This window comes from Jaculus jaculus, chromosome 9 (genome assembly GCF_020740685.1).
Source record: "Jaculus jaculus isolate mJacJac1 chromosome 9, mJacJac1.mat.Y.cur, whole genome shotgun sequence".
Taxonomy (NCBI): domain Eukaryota; kingdom Metazoa; phylum Chordata; class Mammalia; order Rodentia; family Dipodidae; genus Jaculus; species Jaculus jaculus.
The window spans coordinates 3,373,265-3,388,926 of record NC_059110.1 but is presented as its reverse complement, the minus strand read 5'-3'; the positions used below and the strand labels follow the sequence as shown (position 1 = coordinate 3,388,926).

Here is a 15,662-nt window from a genome sequence, read left to right as displayed (position 1 = left end):
ACATACAGGCACGCGCCTGCATGTGTGTGCACGCACACGCACACACAATCTGTGTCAGCATCACATCCACCTTCTACAATGCAATAGAGTCACTGAGCACTGGGCAGCCGGGCTCCGTCCAGTGCCGGCTGGACCTGAGCAGTCCCCCGTGACCCCGTCCGTCTGCCCCGCTCTGAGCTTTGCGGCCTTACCTTCTGCTTTGTGGTTCTTCCTCTTCAGCCATTTCTCCACAGTCTCTGCACTAACGCTTTCAGAAACAAACTCATCTAATACCTGGGGGTGAAGAGAAAGATATGCCTTCACTTTCTCATCCGTCAAACCTGTAAGAGAATTGAAAAGAATCAAATTCACCTATACAGCATCTCTGACTTCCAGGAAACACAAAGTATGACGACCATTATGCTGACATTCAGTAACATCCACGGTGCTGGCGACAATTGGCGCGGGGGTCTGGCTTAATGGGAGGACGGGCTCTGTGCGGCATTAGACTACGCTTTAGAATCATCGCGTGGGGGGCTGGGAAGATGGCTCAGTGGGGAAAGTGCTTGCCCTGAAAGCCGGGGCACCTGAGTTCAAACCCCAGTATTCATACACAATGCCGCGGGGCGGGGGGGAGTGGTGCACGCCTGTAACCCCAGTGCTGGAGAGGGTTCCTGGGGCTGACTGGCCAGCCAGTCACCACATCCATGAGCTCTGGGTTCATTAAGAGAACCCCTCTCAAAGAAGACAGCAGAGAGACTGAGGAAGACCTCCGCCCCACCCAGTCTCAGACTCTGGCTTCTACATGAGCACATCCATGCGCACACACTGATATGCCTACATACGTATGAACTCCCCCGCCGCACATACATGCCAAAAAGAAAAGGAAAAGCAGTGTAGGATGAGGACCACACGAGACCTAATTAAGGTCAAGGTAACAAACCACAAGCTTGAAATGACTAAAAAGGCATTTACAGTATGTCTTCCACAATAACCGGGTCAAAGAGGGCATTCTAAGGTTAAAACTTTGGTTATCTTCAGTGGCGTATATTAACTAAGGCCACACACCTGTCTTATGCCCCACAGTAAGTCCCAGTGCTGTGTGATCCCATATTACACACTGGGTTTTATAAAGAACTTGTTTTTTGAGGGGGGAAACAGTTTTCATAGATTAAATACTCAAAGCAAGTGAAAGGTTCTCAGTCGGAGCACACAGAAGAACCAAGCTTTCCCTCATGATAGGTGGTAAAAATGCTAATGAATCAATCAGTAAATGTCTGTCTTCTGTTGGTTTTGGGGTCTGAAGCGTGATGAACCCTGTAGACTCATGTGTTTGAATAGTTAGTGCCACTGTTTGGGAAGCTCGTGGCACCTTGGGAAGGTGGGTTCTTGCTAGAAGGGTATCACCAGGGATGGGCCCTGGAGCGTTTACTGCCAGCCCAGCTTGCTCCTGCTCCTCCTCCACGATGAGGCTGGCTGCCTTCTCCTGCCATGCTTTTCCCATCAGGTAGAAACTTCCCTTCAAAATTAAGCCAGAATCAACACTTTCTTTCTCTAAATTGCCATGTTGGGCATTTTCTTTTTCTTTCTTCTTCTTTTTTTTTTTTTTTCTGAGGTAGGGTCTCACTCCAGCCCAGGCTGACCTGGAACTCACTATGTAGCCTCAGGGTGGCTTCAAACTCATGGCAATCCTCCCACCTCTGCCAGGATTAGAGGCATGCGTCACCATGAGAAAGGAACTGATACAACTGGTGTGCAACGCACGCATGTCTTTTCTGTCTCTGGGGCTGGGAGCCCAGGAGTGCAACTCATGCTCAGCTCAGAACAATCATTTGTCCACTGGTTTTTCCATGTAGATAATCAGCTTTACTGAAATAATTTTTGGTCTGATGAAGACTGTTGAATATGCATAAGACTTTTAGACAAAGTAATTTTACACATTTTCATATCAAACACTCAAAATTACATGTTTTCAAATTTAAGAATCAAAAACAAAATGAGAATATGAATAATCACTCTCTATGATAATAATTGTTTTTACTACTGTGTCTTCACTATGAATCGTTTCAATAGATTACCACCCTTATGGATGGCTGAGTGAGAACTGCAATGGAAAACTTCACTTTGAAACAGAAAGGAAGGAAAGAAGGCATCGTTTTGTCACTCCACAGAGTAGGCTGTATGTTTTCTCAGCAAAGCACAGACTTCTTAGGTGTTAATTAATTCTACTGAGAACCAAAGTCACAGCTGTTAGGACTCGAGAGCAGAATGGCCTAACTGAGAAGGCAAATGATTTCTTTCAATGAAGCGAGTCCTTGAACACTCAACTTCAACCCATGCAAGAGGCACAGACACCGTCTGAGGGAGGGGGAGCAAGGGGCCCCGATGGTGCAGAATTCAAGGTGAGAGGCCGCAGAGTGCTGAAGGCCAGAGGCTCATTGCAGTCAGGTGTGCTCACCTGACCGAGCAAGGCACTGTCCCTGGACACGAAAAGGAACAGGTGCTGAAGCAAGTCGAGACCACGGTGACTCCCTGGAATGACGTAAACCTCTCGTTATTTTCCATGACATCCTTCGTACTTGACCCCCTGAAAGTTCCTTCTGTTACTTCCGCGGCACGACTCAAGTTTGCACCCTCCCCTTCTTGACCTTTCTCTTCAGTATGCATGACGATGATGCCAAATATGACTCGGGGAACTCAGCGCACCTTCCCTCTCCTCTCTGGATGCTCTTCCATCAGCTCAGGATGGGACTTACCAGGGGAAACACCATGAGTCATCTGCCCACTTTTCTCCCAAAGAGATGTTTAACTCTCACTTTGCCTTTTTTCTGTTACTATTCCTTGCCCATTTCCCAGAAGCCCAGCCTGGGCATACAGATTCATAAGCGACTCATGGCCCCGTTCTCTCGTCACCACTCCGGGCTCTGTCACATGTGCCCTACTTGCCAGACCACAGAGCGGGGGGAAGACCCGAGCCCAGAATATTCAGAGAACTCCTCGAGCCCGACCAGAAGACAAGCAGCACGGTTTAAAAACTGGACCAAAATCTTGGATACACCAGCAGGGACACAATCTAGCAACAAAGTACATAAAAAACCCAGTGGTTATTAATGAACTGAAATTGAAATAAGAACAGGGTTTAACTACATGCTGATTAAAGTGGCTAACGTCCAAAAGGCTGACCATTGTGGCAGGTAGCAAGGATGGAGAGTCACAAGCCTCGCTCACAGCCAGAAGCACCCACCGTGGTCCAGCTACTCTGAAGACCATTTGGCGGTTTCTTTTCAGGTTCTGGTCTTTCTGTGTGACACGATATGACCTGAATTTGCTATGTATTTATGTGACTGATGTGGAGACTCATGTCCACCTGAAAACCTCCATGTTCAAGGACCACACTCTGCATAATTCTTAATTCTGGAAGCATCCATATTGCCTTCCACTAAGCAAAAGCCCATAGACAAGCTATGATATGCCCTTGTAACTGCATATTATTGAGCAATAAGAAGAAAAGAACTAACCAGCCATGAAATGACACACAGGAATCTTAGACACATTTTGCAAAAGGAAATAAGTCACTCTGTAAAGGCTACATATAAAATAATTTCAGCTATTCAACCTTGTAATAAAAGCAAAACTATAAATAATAAAAAGATTACTACTTGCCAAGGTCCAAGAAGAGAGTCTGATTGACAGCTGGATAGGAGGATGTAAACACAGGGGATCTTTTTGGGTGAGAAAATTATGTCATATAAATACTATAATGGTGAATGCATGATAGCATGCATTTGTCAAACCCCAGAAAATTTCACAGCACAAAACATAAATCATGATGCATGCTAATTAATTTTTTAAAAAATTTAAATGGCGGGGTGGAAGACAGAATATGACAGAAATCTAAATGGTCACTCTTGTGGGAAATAATCTCATTATAGGGAATGTGAGAATATGGTGCTGACCTATGTAAGTTTAGAAGTGAATCATGTCTGTGAGGCCAAATGCAAAGGCAGTTGTCCACACATGGGCACTGCACTCTAGTGGCCGCAGCTATAAGCTCACTATGGATCCTAACAATTTTGACAGTACTATATGTGTGCTCTAGAATTCAACAAGTAAACAGATGCCTGTCGATAGTGGACGCGAATGTCTTGATGACTGACGAGGATGTTACCGAGAGCAGGAGGAGAAGACGAGGTGGAACCACCGTGAATGGTCAAGCTGGACCTCACAACAGGAGCTCACATCAACACAGACACACGTGGGAATATCGGTGAGAGGTCCCTCCGCACCTACACCTTTTGTCTTGCTGCAGTCACCAAGAGGACTTGGAAGCCACAGCTTTGGAGTACTGAGGAGCCCCTGGAGCTCCTGGAGCTTGGCTTCTGACTCAGATAGGTCGCCCCTTATCTAAGCACTTGGGTCAGAAGCGTTTCTTCCAGGTTGGAGAGCTATTCAGATTCTGAAGTCCACCCGTATTTACCGTGTGCAGAATGAGTCCGTGTCCTGTGTACAACTGATTTCACCCAGTTTGAAAGCAAATCTGTAGCGTATTTTGGCTTGACCCTGTTTTGCTTGCAACCTATCACAGGGAGTACAGTTTTCAACTTGAGAGGTCTGCCCATAGCTAAGAAGTTCCAGAGCTCAGGTGAGGGGTGCCTTATAAAAGGAACCAAGGGTCCTTGGGGACTATGGCTGCTTTTAGGACAGGAGAAGAAAACACAAGATAAGCTCAGAACCTCCAGTGACCAAAACCTTGTCCCTAGCAGTCCACAAAGTGAATCACAGGTAACTATCCTACACCCACACATTTGAACTAATACATTGAAAGGGAGTTCACGTCTGCAAACAGACCACTTTCTTCCTCTAAACAGTATTTTTGCCAAGAGAAGACAAATGAGACTAATTGAGCTGGCTTTCCTCGTTTGCATTCAGGATGTGTGGGGTCCACGTGCTGGTTTGGAGTCACAGGAAGAGAAGAAAAACACAGGAGGATTGAAGGTCTAAATGGCCAGGCTGAGTAGGGCGAGTTCCAGCGCCTACTGAAAGGGTCATGATGGACAAAAAGATAGACAAAACCCAGGCTGAAGTGCAGCATGGTCCAATAGAATTGGTCAGATTTAAAACTGGTTATAAAGACAGATATTAGAAAGGCATAATAAGATGTGGAGGCAGGACAGCATGAGTTTGAGGCCAGCCTAGGTGACATTGTGAGATTCTATCTCAGCACGGAAGTATAATAAACTTTGATAAATATTTTAGTAAAGATAATTGCTTCTGTGGCCAATAGTTCAATGTGTACCCTGAGGGTAAGATTTGAATATTTCATTTTATGCTCAGCAACTCATTTAAAGGAGCTGGCAGATAGATGTCACATTGGCTTGTTATTGAACCAGAGTGGTCTTGGAAAAAAATTAGCACCAAATTTGTTTCCCTGCATGGCAAGGCAATAGATCAGTAACAAAATGGTATCATAAATGGCCAAACTTCTTATGCTTTCTTGGAATATGGTGTCATTGAGGCGTCCTTCTTCTGTTCTCACAAGAGGAGCTGCTGACCATGTCAGACATTGTTGTGCTATCTTTGCTTCATACTGCCTGCAAGCTTCAGAGTCGGCTTTTCTTTCACGGGGAGTGTGCCTGTGCCCATACACAGTATCAATGTGAGTACATTTACAATGTCACACTGGAAAAACACTGTCCCATGCACTCAAAAGCCAGCTTTTAAAAATTATTCATTCACAGCCAGTATTTTCTGGGCCGGCCCTCCCATTGCTCCAGTACCATTTCAACACATGCATACATTTCAACGTTCATCTCTAAAAGAACTATCTAATATCACATCCTAAAGGAAATCATTTCTAATGTCACCAGATAACCACGGCACCATCCAGTGCTAGTTCTTTATAAAAATACTTTATTGTGCTGCAGTGATGGCTTGGCAGTTAAGACACTCGCCAGAGAAACCTAAGGACCCATGTGCAACTCCCCAGGTCTCACGTACAAGGTGACACATGCTCAAGGTCGAACATGTACACAAGGTGTCACATGCATCTAGAGTTCAATTACAGTGGCCGCACACCCTGACATACCAATTCTTTCTTTCTCTCTCACTCTCTCCTTCTTATAAAAAAAGAAAAAGATACTTTATTGAAAAGATGATTTCTAACTCAATATTTTATTTTAAAACATTTTTATTTGCAAACAGAGAAAGAGAAAGGGAGAGAGAGAGAGAGAATGGGCACATCAGGGCCTCTTGGCATTGCAAGCGAATTCCAGACACTTACAGCATTTTGTGCATCTGACTTTATATGGATGCTAGGGAGTCAAAACCCTAGGCAATCATGCTTTGCAAGAATGTGCCTTTACTCATTGAGCTATTTCCCCAGCCTGAATTCTCAGTTTTTTGTTTTTTTTTTTTTTAAGAAAAAAAGGTTGCTTGGATAAGGGTCTGCTCAAGCTCTCCATGGAACTACTGCTGCCGCTTTGTAGGTGTGTACTGCTCTGGGGTTTCTTGTATCTCGTGGCCTCACTTCTGCCCATTCTATCCACATTCTACCTTATTCCTGAAGAGAAGAGTCTCCTCCTCTGGCCGCCTTCAATCTTCAGTCTTCGGTAGCCAGCTCTGCAGTGCTGGGGTGATTAGCACATTCTCTCTGATTTCCAGAAACCTGACAACAGACCTAGAGGCTACAAGGACTGAGGTTTGACACGGGGGTCGGTGATTTGTGTTTTGTCCGAAGCTCAGGCCACCTGCCTCTCCTTTTCTGCCCTTAGCAATACCAGTGACTCTTCAGTCCCTGCCTTATCAGAGCTGGACAGTAGCACCCCCTCACTCCTCAGATCAGCTGAAATGACATCAGTTACCGGCTCCCTACTCTTTCACTGCTGTAGCTAAGACAGGACAGGCGCTGGCGTGGCCGCTCCACTCGCCAGAGACCCAAGTCATGAGCCCGCACAGAGGCATGAGAACGTCAGGTTAGCAACTGAAAGATGTCAGCATTGTCATGTATGAGTCATTTATTTGAGCCACCTTGTCCGTCTGTGTCCACACCATAACTGTTCCTTACTGGCCTCCAACTGTTTGTCTTCACAGATAAGGAAAGCCTCTCTGAGGCAGTCCTGAGTCTTTGGACAAGAGCCCAGTCATTCCAGTAGCCCTTGCAGAACTCCTCATGCCTGGTAGGATGCCTGGTAGAATGGGACCCCTGAACCTCTCTTCGCTGCCCCATCAGCATCATCTGCCCCTGGACGTGCAGTCCACCGTCCCCCTCAGGGGCTCTGGTGTCTTTCAGTGGTGGTAGATGTCTGTTCAGGAATGCAGGTTGTGTCCCATGTGGCCTTTCACTTGTGCTCCATTCACTCTCAGGCTGGGGGAATGCTCAGCAGTTAGGTGCACTTCTGGGACAAGCATGAGGGCCCAAGAGGGCCTGGGACCACCTGAGTTTTAATCTCCAGAGCCCACACAAACAACTGGGTATGCATGCCTGTCACCCTAGACCTGGGGGGAACAGAGACTGGAGAATTACGAGGGCTCACAAATAGCAAGGTCCAGAATCAGAAACAGGCCATCACAGATCACAGCGTAAGAAGAGACAGGTGAGAAGATGGACGGGGGCACCTGACGTTCTCCTCTGGCCACTTCAAGCAAGCACACAGGGCGTCACATCAGCATATGTGCACATACCACACACACATACTACTCACATGCAAAAGGAAATAGAATAACTTTCAAATTAGAAGGCGAAAAGTTGTTATTCTAGGACAACCATAATCCCAAGATTTTAACTGTGGGAAAAGCCACCAAGGAATGCATCTCCTAAAGGACCAAACACAAACAGCATAAGTCCAGCCTGCCCAAACTCTCCCCCCACACCTCATCCCCATGATACCTGCGCTGTGGGTCCAAACTCCCAGAGCACACGACCCTCACCCACTCTTCCCAACGTCCTGGAATCTAACCTCCCAAATGAAGCGCCGTGTTCTCAAGTCCTTGCCCTACCAGAGAGGGGACGTGAGGGAAGTTCCTGGAGTCTCACCAGTTGCCGAGCTCCGACCTCCTTTGACAGAAGCCTCGCTGGCCTTAACTCTTAGGTTAAAGAAGCAATAATCCTTTATTCTGGTTTATTACAACAACTGTCTCAAGTTGATAACTTCCTCTTTTTATTTCAGGCATAGACAGCAAGTAAAAGCAGTCACTTCCCACATCTTAACATCTTTGTCAAAGTGTAATGCAGAGTTTAAAAACGATCACTTCATGCCACTAAATATCGTGCTGCACCCGCCCCGAGGGCAGCCTCCACGACGAGGGGCAGCAGGCCACCGCGTCCCGAGAGCAGCGAGGGAAGAAGGATGACGCTCAGCTCGAGGAGCCCTGGATTCTTGCTAGATTGTTACTGCTTAATCTGAAAACCAGCAAGAAGATGTGGGCGATTTTTTTTCTTTCCAGGAGGAAAACTCCAACCACGTAGGAAGGAGGCAGCAGCGGGACTTCAGACAGAAGTGGCGGGACCCGAGTGGGCTCTACACAGCGCATCCTCGCACAACCGCTGGCCAGCAGAAGCCGCCGTCAGTGTCCGAGAGACCGCTCACAGCCTGGGACCTCGGCTAGCCAAGAGACCGGAGTGAGTGCAGGAGTCAGCTTACTTGGCACGTTGTGCCACATTAAAGAGAGACGTAAAATGTGAGCCAGAAGTAAATTTTCTTAGTATGTATTTCAAGACAAACGAGCTCATAAATTTTAGCACCTTAACATAAAATCTGTCAAACAGGACTATCTTATATCACACGAACAATACTGTGTGGTCCCATGACCCTGTGGCAGGGTCACAGCTGTGTGTGTTCTCATCAGTGATGCAAATTAATTGTTCTTCACACGCACATTTATTCAAGTCTCGTAAGATACAATCAGAGAAGTCTGCTTGGAGAACTCCAAAGCTCAGCCTCCTGCCCCTTCACTTGACAGGCCTTTCCCTGCCTGCCATCTACACCCAGTGCAACATCCTCCTCCACAGAAGCGGCATTTGCAATAGCTTTCCGCAGCGGCGGGCCTGACAGGAAAGCCCTCGCTGGAACGCTGCCTGACCCAGGCCCGCCTCACCTCAGGGCTGACTTCTGATGGGACCTCGCTCACAGTCCTGAGTGTGAGCGGGAGCGAGGCGCAGAGGGGCCAGACAGACGGCCGCTGCCCGCCGCCGTGGAGCCTCCGTCCGCACTGGGCCGCGGGCAGGAAGCCGGAGCTCACGCGAGGAGTTCAGCGGCCGCCGGCTCCCTGTTCCCACACGCCTCCAGTCGGAGGTGGTTACACTGTTGCCTCTGAGTTGGAATGAAACTTTGCATGTTTTGCCTCAAATGAGAAATTACCTGACTGTTAAACCTCAGACTTTGCTAAGGAGGTAGAAAGACGTTTTTCCTCTCAGCACAGCCCACGCCCACCGCCCTGGAGTCATCAGGCTGCTCCCCACAGCCTCGCTCCGCGGGCCTCGCCCGCTGCTCCTGCGGGGCGCTCCGCGCAGCACTTACACAGCACAGAAGAGCTGACGGAGACGCCGTCCCTAGCCACACACTGCACCCCCACTGCCCTGTGGCCCTGTGCTCACATGCACCCTGATCTCATCCATCACTCATTACAGGCTGGCATCTCTCTTTAGCCTTCAGCCTCTCTGGCCAGACTCTAACCTCCGTGAGGGCGAACACGGGCCGGCCTCACCCTCCACACAGCGCGGTGCCCGGCTCACGCAGTCCCCACACCGAGGCCCGGGCGTCCTCTCTTACGGAGTGCTCGCCAGGGAGGCTTTGGCTGCTGCGCTCTGAGGACTCGGCCCTGGGAGGGTGCCTGGTCAATACTTAATTGAAGTGCAGGCAATGTGGTAAACGAACAGCGTGCCCTGAGCCACCTGCTTTCCTTGTAGAAGTCTGAAGTCCAGGAGCACAATCAGGCCCAGATAAAATGCCAGGGCACTGAGCCTCTGACATGTGTCCTGGGCAGTGAGCGCTTTGCACCATCACAAGCTAATACTAGAGGATCTTGGGTTGTCCTGGGTGACCCTTCCAGGAAGGGGTCCTCCAAATGCCCTGCTTATCTCTCCACACACCTCTTCCCTATGCTGACAGCGCTTTTGCCCCTTGGCTGTAATGACTCCTAGCTGCTAGAAGCACAGCCGTAGGGCTGGACTGACCCTCAGCATGGCCTGCGGGCAGCCTCTGTCAAGTCCCGTCAGTCCTCCTGGAGACCCCAACACAACAGACATCACTAAAAGAAGGGACCAATGAGCCACTCTCATCTTGTGTGTTTTCAGAAGACTGGAAGGGCAGGGTATGGAAGTGTGTGCTGGAAACTGAGCTACAGGAGCACAGATGTCAGGCAGGGCTGGAGGGGACAGCGCCCTCCCCAAAGCCCTGGCTGCTCCACCTCAACGAGATCCTCCTTTCTCTCCCTTCAACCTCCACCTCCCCAGCTTCTCTTTTATTGCACAGAATTTAAATGTCCAAATTAGTGTCTTTATACTTTGAATACACTGTCTGAATTGTGACATCCTCAATCTACTTATAAAATGGCAACAATTCTGCAAAAATGTCTTTGTGTTTTATATGTCACTGTTTATATAAATGTTTATCACTATAAAAATTTCTACACCACTTCCTTCTAGACACCAGTCTCAAAATTTCCTTTCCTCATGGCATTGTCTTTAAAGGAAAAGTCTTATATACAATTAACAGAGATCAACATATTACGGCTGTAGGCATTATTAAAATAAAATAAATTAATAAAATTCAAAAAATAAATGAAAATAAAAACAGAAAGTAAGAAAGAAGTTTTTTGTTTGGACTGAACCTCCAGAAATGCAGATACTACTCTCTGTAAGCGAGGAGGTAACAGTAGGAAGGTGACTACAAAGTCTTGTCATTTACCCTTTCCTCTCACATATACAATGGCCCAGATGACGTCCTCCTTCCAGGCACATTATGCTGGGTGGTGGTTGCAATGCATGTCCCCTTAGGCCCAGGCTTGCAACTCGAGTCTCCAGCGGGCAGAGCCACGCTGGGGAAGAGGTATCACTGGGGCCGGGTCTGCTAGGCTAGTCCGGAGGAGTGGTCAGGGCAGTGTGGAGCTCTGGCTGCAGGTGGTGTGTCTCTGCTTGGCTCTATGTAAGTGACCCAGCTTCTTCATCCATTGAATGGGTAAGGTTGGAATAAACCCTTTCCTCCCGTAAGTTGCTCCTGGTCAGGTGTTTGTCCAGCAATACAAAGCTGGCTGCAATAACCTGTGATCCAGACAGCAGTGACCATGAACCTGGGGCCAGTGTGACACTGCTGTGACCCTCACACTGACCACTACACCACATGCATGAGCCTGAGGACAATCGCTTCCAATGCTCATACTTAGCATCTATTGGAAGACACCTCTCGTACTGCTGTGTTTCTCAGCCATGACTGTGGGCACCACTGAGTTCCTTTAAGAATTCCAACTATATGCCAGGCGTGGTGGCGCACGCCTTTAATCCCAGCACTCGGGAGGCAGAGGTAGGAGGATTGCCATAAGCTCGAGGCCACCCGAGACTCCATAGTGAATTCCAGGTCAGCCTGGGCTAGAGGGAGACCCTATCTCGAAAAATAAAAAAATAAAATAAAATAAAAACAAAGAATTCCAACTACAGGGGCTGGAAAGATAGCTTAGCCATTAAGGCACTAGCCTACAAAGCCTAAGGACCCAGGTTCCATTCCCCAGTACTCACATAAGCCAGATGCACAAGGTGGCACATGTATCTGAAATTCGTTTACAGTGGTTGGAGGCCCTGGTGTGCCCATTCTCTCTCCCTCTCTCTCGCATAAATAAAGAAAATAAAATATTTAAGAAAAAGAATTCCAACTACAAATGAGAGCTGCTGAAGTTATAAGATAAATATGAAAACAGTGTTTTTCAAGAACTATGAAGAGTAAGATTAAAATGGACACTTTCTGGGAGTCAGGTAACCACACCTCCACAGGTTATGACCCAACAGAAGCCCAAGCACAGAAGGCTGCAGGGAACCGCATGAAGTAGTGGCCATTTATGGGCTCAAATGCCATTCCAAGTTTGCAGTCACGATGGGAGACTCGGGGCCTTCAGGTGCCAGGCATAAGCTGCCTTCCGTAGGAAGGTCACTTCACTGTTCTCATCGACAGAAGGTGGACACCGTGACATAATGAACACAAAGACTTGAGCACATGCTAAGTACTTAATTAATGGCTTCAACTGATAATCAAGAGTCCCATCTTCCATCCACTGTGAGTGCCCTTCTGTCAGAAGTAGATGTAAGGCTGAGAAGTGCCCTCCTGCTGGAAAGGAGGTGCTGTGTGTCCCCACGCTGAAGAGCACATCAAATGACTGCATTTCAGCCACACCCATGAGTGTTTCAGACCCATCTAGCACTGACATTCTCCAGATAACCGTAAGATCATAGAAAGTCTCATACCAAAGAACCACAGACCATAAGATAACTTCCGAGCGAAACCACGCAGAGCAGGGAGCCCAAGGCTGGAATCAGGCAATGAGCTCTGGGGACAGTTGGCTGGAGGGTCTGGTCAGACGCCAAGGAGAGAATAGTCATCCCCCAACCCGAAGGCAAGTCCTCACAAAGTGGTGGGCTCTGCTTCAGTGAAGCAGTCAGTGGAATAGGAAAAGGGTAAGAACTAGAAAGGAGAAAAATTGCAACAAATCCAGGATAGTTCAGCTGTGGTAGAGACAGCTCTCTTTTCTGGATGGTGTTAACATGGTTCAAATTAGGGTGGTCAGCTTGGGTTAAAGGTTCATGGTATCACTAAATTTGAAGCAGGATGTGACACTCACAAACTTAAGACCACCAGTTTCCAAAGGAAAGCGAGGATGATTTGTCCAAAGCTAGACAGTAGCCACGGAAGAGAAGCAAAAAAATGTTACGCAAACGAGTTTCACAGTCAGCCACAGTATGTTCAATGAACCTGGGGCTGTTTCAGCTAGCAAGCAGTTATCACCGCCTCACCAGGGGCCTAAAGTCACTCCCCACACTTTAAATCTATCACTGAGATTTTCAGTAACACACTGCGTAAATGTTGAAAAACAAACTTACAAATTCTCCCACAGAAACAGACCGCACAGTGCTATGCACTGTTTTAAGAATGTGTCAAAATACTTTAGAGAAGAAGAAAGATAAAGTAGGTTTCATGAAATGCAATCTGATGTTGTGTAGAGGAGACAAAAAGTAAAGAGAGGCTACTCAAAAAAAAAAAAAAAAAACCAGGATTGGTTCAAAAAGCACATAGGTGGACTTGTTTGCAAACTGGCTTGAGGTAGGGCTGGCTCAGCAGGTAAGAATGCCTGCATGAAAGTCAGAGACTGCCTGAGCTCCAGTTTCCAGTACCCATGTAGACAGCTGGGCATGGCCACATAGTTGCCTCCTACGTGGTAACTTCGAGAAATGGTGCAGGAAATGTAATTTTCAGCTCAAAGGGAAATGAGGGCTGAGACCCACACAGGAAGTCATCATACTGCTAACATGTAATGGTTTGAAATGGATGGGATTCCCCAGGAATATTGCGTTCTGCCTTAAATCGTAAGAAAATGTCAACTTCCATCTTTGTCTTCTTAATCATAAAAAAATCATATTGCATATCACCCCGCTAAGGAACAATGCAAGCCACTCTAGAAAAATTAAAGCAAGCATGAGTATACTTGTTCAACTCCAACTAGCACCTCTTGAATTAGCACCCTCGCCACCCTTTGTAAGTATCGCCAATACCCAAAAGCAGAGTCATGGTTGCAGGAGAGGCCTCTGCGCTCCCCACCTTCCCCTGCTGTCCACACGTTGCACCTGCAGAACTGCTGCAGACGGCGCTTCTCCCGCCACCTCACCACTGCAGACCATGCGCGTGACCAGATCCAGTCATGTGAGCCGAAGTTCAGTACAACGAGTTTTCCACTGTTGTTAATGGAGGTCTGACATTTGAGGCATGAGAAGGGCTTGAAAATCTAGGACTAGACAAAGTTGCATGCCAAGAAACATAGGCATCTTCTGGGAGCAGAGACTGAAGCCAGGGCCAGCCAGGAAAGGCGCGTCTGCCTTACTGTGGGGGTGGAGCTCTCCACAGAACCTCCCGATCAGAGCTAAGCACGGCCAGCACTTGGATTTCAGTATAAAGCCAGTTGCCAGTCACACAGGGACAGACTGTCTACAAAACCGTGAGGTGAAGACAGGTGTTGCAATGTTAAGTAAATGCATGTGAGGTAGTGGGTTATCAGGCAGCAGAAGACGAGTGTAGATTGGGCTCGTGTTATTATCAGCGCAGGTAAATGAAAAGGAATGTGATATCAACGAGGTAACAATTAACCAGCTCAGCAAAATGTCTAACTACCAACAAACATCACCCATTAAGGACAAAATTGTCTAACACAAGCACAAACTCAGGACAGTTCAACTCTCCCAGACCATGACTTAGCATCAAAATGTGCTGTGATGAAACCACCCCATGCTGGAGGCTTAGAGACTGAGGGTTAACAAACACTCCTGGGAGACAAAAGGAGCTCCTGCGACTGCCCGACCCAAAGACACGCTCAAGACCAGCCCATGAGCAGAGGCGCGCCAGACCTAGGAACACGAAGCAAAGACCCCAGCCCAACAGCCGGCCACTGCTCCAGCTGTGCTGTGGCATTCACCTTAAAAGTCTTAAATTTGTTTGAATTCTAAACCAGCAATGGATGCCATATGGTAGGCATGAGCTGTGTTTGGAAGAAAGAGTCTGGGGAGATGGCACGTGGCTTAAAGTGATGGTCCTGAACGTCCGCAGACCAGAGGTGGGACCCCAGTGTCCATTTGACAGGCAAGAGTCCGCAGCCCGACACACCACAGCGGATGGAGGCGGAGTCGGGAGAGTCCAAAGCACGCGGGCCACCCTGTGGCCCCTCCTTATGGCACAGCAAGACAAGAGAGACCCCTGTCAAAAGCATGGTGGAAGGAGAATCCAAGGTTGCCCTGTCACCTCCACACACACGGCCCTCACACGTGCGCACACACACACACACACACACACACACACGCAAATTAAAAAACAGGTGTCAAAACATCGGACTGCTGCCCAATGAGGAAGGCCTCTTCAGAAAAGGGGCAGGGAGGAGGGAAAGGATGGTGCCAATATGTGATGTTTACATACAAAATATTCCGTATCGAATAATAAATAATAAGAAAATAAAAACATCTAATTGCACGACGTGAAGCTATGCACCAGTGATGGGAAGACACTGATATCGAAGACCTGCAGGCAAGGCCCCCGGAGGATAACGCAGCAAAGCTAAACTAGCAGCCACGCTACCGAGAACCACTATGTCCCAGGTCATATCACAAGGCCCGTTCTGCCTGGCACCAGAGAACATGTCTCAGGGGCACACAGGGGCGTTCTAAGCCCACACTAACAAATCAAGTGCAGTGACATATAAAAGGAGCATGTGACACTGAGCTGAGAGAGGGACGTGAGGATTAATGACAGAATACAACACACTGACAAGGCACAAAACACTGTGGGTCATCTAAGCAGATACCGTGGGTGCAACGTGACCATCCAGCATCCCAGTCCTGCGACTGCCGTATGGGGCAATTTGATGCACAGCCCCAAGACTCGGTCACCTTGGGCTAAACTTCCCACTTTTTGGATTAAACTACCCCTAGTAGGTGGAGTCGT

General features: G+C 47.9%; 1 protein-coding gene across 1 annotated transcript in view; it reads right to left on the bottom strand.

The window, feature by feature from the left end:
- The window catches only part of Pde10a (phosphodiesterase 10A), a 201,710-nt gene that overhangs the window by 93,913 nt on the left and 92,135 nt on the right, over positions 1-15,662 (bottom strand). The window contains 1 exon segment of the mRNA XM_004651088.3: positions 192-320. Within this exon segment, the coding sequence (XP_004651145.2) occupies positions 192-320 (129 nt within the window).